The following is a 7,500-nucleotide window of genomic DNA, read 5'->3' as shown; positions in this document are numbered from 1 at the left end:
CCCCGGAGCAGATGGCGAAGGGGGCGAGGAGGAGAAAACAACTGTGGTCACGGATGGCGGACCCCCGCTCGTGTTTGAGCGCCGCCGAAGCGTCCAATGAGAACAAGTAGAATCTGCAGTGTGACTGTGTGTGTAACGTGTGTGCGTTTAAGCACGGGCATGTGTGCACATTTGGTGCTGTTACGAGTAGTGTCAACGGAATGTTTTGTGTGTCAGTAAGGCCTCCTCGTCTAGTCCCAAGTGGGAATCCTGGCCCCCCAAGACAGAAAACAAGACCATTAAAAAGCCAATTAGTATGATGGCAGCAGCCGTCATCTGAATTCCCCTTTTTATCATCTCTCTGTCTTCACAGTAAAACATGGCTTCTAACAGCTGCTCCTGCCTTTACCAAGCTCACTGCCCTGGTTTGTTTTTGTTGACGGGGGTGTCCATCATTTCAGACAAGGGACAACTGCCTCTTGTGCCTCAAAACAGCTTTCCAAGAAGCCCCCACCCCTTCCACCCGCCCACTTCTCATCAGCCTTCTCCCACTAGCTTGGTTGAAACCCTCAACCTCGAACCTCGAATCAAAAGCAGATCCTCTGAGTGGATGCTAAGCCGGCCTTCCACCAAGTCTGTTTATGGTAACAGCGGCGGGCCCATTGTTAGCATTAGCATTTGCATTGGAAAGTTTACGATTAGCGGAGAAGTCCTGGAGGAATTCCATGAGGCGAGATGAGGCACTTTTTAGTTTGGCCAGCGGGGGCAGCGAGGGAGGGCTGCATCTGTCTCAAGACGCTCCGGCCCAAATTGCCCTCTTGCCATCTGTCTAGGCGTGCTTGCATGGAGATTACACAACACTGTTAACACGGCACGGAGACAAGCAGTGTTCCAGTGCACCTTTCTATTGCATTCAGTGTAGCACAAAGTATCAACGACACACTCATGATGTCAGCCCCACACTCATGATGTCAGACCTATCACAAAGTATCAACGACACACTCATGATGTCAGACCTATCACAAAGTATCAACGACACACTCATGATGTCAGACCTATCACAAAGTATGAACGACACACTCATGATGTCAGACCCACACTCATTATGTCAGACCTATCACAAAGTATCAATGACACACTCATGATGTCAAACCTATCACAAAGTATCAACGACACACTCATGATGTCAGACCTATCACAAAGTATCAACGACACACTCATGATGTCAAACCTATCACAAAGTATCAACGACACACTCATGATGTCAAACCTATCACAAAGTATCAACGACACACCCATGATGTCAAACCTATCACAAAGTATCAACGACACACTCATGATTTCAGACCTATCACAAAGTATCAACGACACACTCATGATGTCAAACCTATCACAAAGTATCAACGACACACTCATGATGTCAAACCTATCACAAAGTATCAAAGACACACTCATGATGTCAAACCTATCACAAAGTATCAACGACACACTCATGATTTCAGACCTATCACAAAGTATCAACGACACACTCATGATGTCAAACCTATCACAAAGTATCAACGACACACCCATGATGTCAAACCTATCACAAAGTATCAACGACACACTCATGATGTCAAACCTATCACAAAGTATCAACGACACACTCATGATGTCAAACCTATCACAAAGTATCAAAGACACACTCATGATGTCAAACCTATCACAAAGTATCAAAGACACACTCATGATGTCAGACCTATCACAAAGTATCAACGACACACTCATGATGTCAAACCTATCACAAAGTATCAAAGACACACTCATGATGTCAAACCTATCACAAAGTATCAAAGACACACTCATGATTTCAGACCTATCACAAAGTATCAACGACACACTCATGATGTCAAACCTATCACAAAGTATCAACGACACACTCATGATGTCAAACCTATCACAAAGTATCAAAGACACACTCATGATGTCAAACCTATCACAAAGTATCAAAGACACACTCATGATGTCAGACCTATCACAAAGTATCAACGACACACTCATGGGGCCCTATCTTCGCAACGCCGGTAATTTTGCGTTAGAGCCCGTTTTGCGCTGGAATAGCGCCGCGCAAAGCCCTAATTGGCGTGTCGGGCCGCTGCGCTTCACATCATCTCGGCACAAACCTCCATAGGCGTGTTTATGCCCATAACAGGATTCACAAGGTGAGGACACTCCCCTTAAAAGCCACAGCGTCACCGCCATCACGTCTGTGACAGGCAGCAGCTTCTTTCTTGCTCAGTGCAAGCAGAGTGACAGAGTGAGAGAGAGAGAGAGAGAGAGAGAGAGAGAGAGAGAGAGAGAGAAAGGTAGGTCGATAGGGAGAGAGAGATAGGTCTGACATCATGATTAGGCCTCCTCATTAGCAAGTTTAAAGGAGTCTCTTATCACTGCTTCGCAGATGATATTCAGTTGTATTGCTCTTTCAAGCCTGATCAAATGGAGGAACTCAGCACCCTGCTGGAGTGTCTGTCTGCCATCACGGACTGGATGGGCAGCAACTTCCTCCAACTAAATGCAGCAAAGCCCGAGGTACTGATTGTAGCGGGTGAGAATACCGCATCTAAAATAACGACGCACTTGGGGTCCCTTAAGGACAATGTGCGCCCTCACCTAAGAAACCTGGGGGTTTTATTCGACCAGTCCATGCACCTATAAACATGTAAAATCCCTGACCCGCACCTGCTTCTTCCATCTTAGAAATATCGCCAAACTCCGGTCCATTACATCCCACGCTAAATTAGAAATGTCCATACATGCCTTTATCTCTTCGAGACTAGACTACTGTAACTCCCTATTCTCCTACCTTAACAAATCATCTGTGGCTCAACTTCAGCTGATCCAGAATGCTGCTGCCAGACTGCTTACTATAGGTCAAAAAAGTAATGTCACATCACCCCCATCTTAGCATCTCTGCACTGGCTCCTGGTACATCACAAGATTCATTTCAAAATCCTTGTGTTCGCATACAGATCCCTCCACGGCCAAGCCCCTGCCTACATCACTGACCTCATCCTTCCCTACTCTTCCAGTCGGTCACTGAGGTCCTCTGACCAGGCGCTCCTGGTCGTACCCAGGACCAAATTAAAAACAAAAGGGGACAGAGCTTTCAAGGTGACGGCCCGAGGCTCTGGAACGCCCTCCCCCCTGACCTGAGAGCCGCTCCTTCAGAGCTTATCTTTAAGCGTCTTCTAAAGACCCACCTGTTTAGGCAGGCTTTTAATTAGTCATTTTTAGCCACCCTTTGTTCCCTATGTTCCTTGTTTTTGTTTTATGTTTTCCCCTTCTTGTACTATTCCTGTGCTTGTATTCTTTTTGATGCTGTTTTTATTTATGTAAAGCACTCTGTGCACTCGTGCTGTGAAGGGCGCTACAGAAATAAAGTTTTACTTACTTACTTACTAGAAAAGAGAGATGGAGAGCGTCAGAGAGAGAGAGTGGGGAGAGAATTGGAAGAGAGAAGGGAAGGGAAGGGAGAGAGAATTGGAGGATGAACCAGTTTGGATTCGTAACAAAAATTGATGCTTTTGTAATTAGTAGCCTATTAATTAGTCATTTCGCTCATATAGGCTATAACATAAACATTTAAAAATATTTGTTTCTTTAATAGGGTAAGGATGTGTGAGATTTTAATTCTAGCCTATTTCAATAGCCTATACCAGAATTGTCCACTCGGGTTAAGCTGTTGTTGCATGGTGCAATTGCAGGGAGAGAGGTTGCTGTATAGCCTACTGGCCGGTGTCAAAAAGTGATTTGCTGCCAGAAACTGATTTCGATCTGCGGGACCGCGCACAGCGCTGCCTCAGTGCCTCTACCCACCCTGTGCACCGACAATGGCACCGACCCACCCGGCCTGCCTACCTTCCCCGGCTCACACCTTCTCCGGGGAGACCCCCCTCCAGGACACGGCACACTAGCCGAACACTTAAAAGCACCCCTCCCCGCACTACACACAGACTCCCGCCCCGCCAGATCGACCCTCGTTCCCTTGGTAATCCAATTCAAAACGCAAATCACTTTTTCGCACAAAACCATGACAACCAAATTCTCATTGTTAAATCAAGGTGTGTATTTTTCTGCAGTGTAGGTTAGTTGAAAATCAACATAGCATTCTGAGGAGGGAAGTGTGTCCGCGTGCGAGCCGTGCGTAATGGGCCTATCCAAGCGAGGATTTCCTGCACTGCGCCCGATAATACTGTCTGCGCTCAGACATACGCCTGGCGTAGAGGTTTTTTTTGCGCTAAGACCAGCTATTTTTGGTGGTGTTAAAATTGAGAGCACCCAAGGCCTTTTTTTCTAACACATTGCGCTGGAACGCCTATTTTGGAACGGGCAACGCCCAAACCTCTGTTTGCGCTCGGAACATAGCGACGGTATCTTCGCCAGAGCCCAAAATGACACTTGCAGGAGACAGATGATAGGCTAGAGGCCCCCGGACACGCCTGGGCCACGCCTACACCTGTGTCTGCGCTTAGACCCCAGCGCAAAACTAGACGGTGGAGGCAGACGATAGCTTAAGACGCAGGGAAGATAGCAATAAGAGGCGCGCAAACGGCAGCGCAAACGATAGCGCAGTACGAAGATAGAGCCCATGATGTCAGACCTATCAAGTGTGCAGCCTTCAGAGTGGCCTACAGCCCCCCTTATCCAAGCTCGGACTCAAAAGTGGATCTTGATGTAGTCACAACAGATGTCTGCACAACATAGCAACCACCCACAGCTAGAGCTGAATTAAACCACCCACAGCTACAGCTGAATTGAGCCTAGCTTCTCTTCTTGACCTCGGTGCTTTCTTCTGCTCAGACACTGTCTCAGCACCATCCGGCTGATTCCACAGCATCAAAATGACACTTAAACCGTCACAATAATCCATGGAATGCCATGGTTTATTTGAGCCTGCCTTCCCTCTCACCACCAATAAGTATCCCTGTCAGTCTGCTGTGTTTATCTAGTGTGTGTGTGTGTGTGTGTGTGTGTGTGTGTGTGTGTGTGTGTGTGTGTGTGTGTGTGTGCGTGTGCGTGCGTGTGCGTGTGCGCGCACACATGTGTTTCCATGCGCATAGTTGACATATGTGACAATCCAAACTGTAAGACAACACTGGTATTTTCCCTCATTGCACTTTCAGTGTCTCGTGTTGGTGAACTGAGAGGCATGCTTGCTGGCTCCTCCTTCTCCCTCTTATACGTTTGTGTGCCGTCTATATTCTGTCGTGGTTATATCAACATATTTCACCTTTATATTCATAGCCCTCGCAGGCCGCTCTTTGAATCTATTTTCAATGAATTCAGACTTCTTTGGTTTGACCACACATGCGTGCTTAGCAGCCGCGCAGCCACGTAGCTACATCATGTCTGCATGAAAGGTATGGATAGAAATTCTGCCAATAAAATAATTTTGTATTTTTTCTGTGTGTTTCAGAAATCCCGGTGGTCAACCCTACAGCTGTGGTGAGCAGCACAGAGGAACCAGCAGGTTAGTACGCACTGTGCGAACCTCGCCCTAACTACCACCACTTTATGAGGGAAGAAAAGCCGTTTTTAATATTCCTGGGCTTTGGGTTTTTAAGCTGCGGAGTAAATATTAATGGAGGGTGGGTCAAAGAGAACCAGCGCGCTGGAGCCAGCAGAGTTTTTCCATTGTCTTAAAAAACCTGTGTCCTTGGCATGAGTTCCCAACCGCTAGCCGCCAGTTAGCTGAGGCTTGCTGTGCGCTAAGTAGCTTCAGCTTCAAATCAAGGCCAGTGGATGCTAGGCAGCAGACGTGATTAGTAGCGGTTTAGTCCGGGACACTTGATGAAGGGGGGAGTTTTGAGGACTTGGTGAAGGGGGGAGTTTTGAGAGAGACTTGATGTAGGGGGAGTTTTGAGAGAGACTTGGTGAAGGTGGGAGTTTTGAGGGAGACTTGGTGAAGGGGGGAGTTTTGAGGGAGACTTGGTGAAGGGGGGAGTTTTGAGAGAGACTTGGTGAAGGGGGGAGTTTTGAGGGAGACTTGGTGAAGGGGAGAGTTTTGAGAGAGACTTGGTGAAGGGGGGAGTTTTGAGAGAGACTTGGTGAAGGGGGGAGTTTTGAGAGAGACTTGGTGAAGGGGGGGGGGGGTTTGAGGGAGACTTGGTGAAGGGAGAGTTTTGAGAGAGACTTGGTGAAGGGGAGAGTTTTGAGGGACACTTGGTGAAGGGGAGAGTTTTGAGAGAGACTTGGTGAAGGGGAGAGTTTTGAGAGAGACTTGGTGAAGGGGGAGTTTTGAGAGAGACTTGGTGAAGGGGGGAGTTTTGAGAGAGACTTGGTGAAGGGGGAGTTTTGAGAGAGACTTGGTGAAGGGGGAGTTTTGAGGGACACTTGGTGAAGGGGGGAGTTTTGAGAGAGACTTGGTGAAGGGGGGGGGGGTTTGAGAGAGACTTGGTGAAGGGGAGAGTTTTGAGAGAGACTTGGTGAAGGGGAGAGTTTTGAGAGAGACTTGGTGAAGGGGAGAGTTTTGAGGGACACTTGGTGAAGGGGAGAGTTTTGAGAGAGACTTGGTGAAGAGGGAGTTTTGAGGGACACTTGGTGAAGGGGAGAGTTTTGAGAGAGACTTGGGGGCGCTTTTGAGGCGTGAAGAGAGTGTTGGCAAACTGACTGTGGGGAACGCAGTTTTCTTCAGTCTCGCCCTCGCCCTCTCCAATTTAAGCTCCGGTCAATTACCCCACTCTTATTTTTCGTTCTGTTGCCCTTTGATTTGAATTGCAGTGTTGATTTGGAAATGTTGATTCATTAATGGGTTTATAACATATGCCAACACCTAGCTAACTACTCCTACCTCCCAGTTATAACATATGTCAACACCTAGCTAACTACTCCTACCTCCCAGTTATAACATATGTCAACATCTAGCTAACTACTCCTACCTCCCAGTTATAACATATGTCAACATCTAGCTAACTACTCCTACCTCCCAGTTATAACATATGTCAACATCTAGCTAACTACTCCTACCTCCCAGTTATAACATATGTCAACATCTAGCTAACTACTCCTACCTCCCAGTTATAACATATGTCAACATCTAGCTAACTACTCCTACCTCCCAGTTATAACATATGTCAACACCTAGCTAACTACTACTACCTCCCAGTTATAATATATGTCAACATCTAGCTAAATACTCCTACCTCCCAGTTATAACATATGTCAACATCTAGCTAACTAATCCTACCTCCCAGTTATAACATATGTCAACATCTAGTTAACTACTCCTACCTCCCAGTTATAACATATGTCAACATCTAGCTAACTAATCCTACCTCCCAGTTATAACATATGTCAACATCTAGCTAACTACTCCTACCTCCCAGTTATAACATATGTCAACACCTAGCTAACTACTCCTACCTCCCAGTTATAACATATGTCAACACCTAGTTAACTACTCCTACCTCCCAGTTATAACATATGTCAACACCTAGCTAACTACTCCTACCTCCTAGTTATAACATATGTCAACACCTAGCT

General features: G+C 46.7%; 1 protein-coding gene across 1 annotated transcript in view; it reads left to right on the top strand.

Moving 5' to 3' along the window:
* Positions 1-7,500, top strand: part of ntn2 (netrin 2) — a gene marked incomplete at both ends in the record, with an annotated part of 66,595 nt that overhangs the window by 49,559 nt on the left and 9,536 nt on the right. Inside the window, one exon of the mRNA XM_083635234.1 lies at positions 5,435-5,488. Coding sequence (XP_083491360.1) covers positions 5,435-5,488 — 54 coding nt within the window. The remainder of the gene's footprint in view (positions 1-5,434; positions 5,489-7,500) is intronic.

This window comes from Poromitra crassiceps, assembly GCF_964638095.1.
Source record: "Poromitra crassiceps genome assembly, chromosome: 4".
NCBI lineage: Eukaryota > Metazoa > Chordata > Actinopteri > Beryciformes > Melamphaidae > Poromitra > Poromitra crassiceps.
Note: the sequence above shows the minus strand (reverse complement) of the source record. Positions and strands in the feature narration are given on the sequence as shown.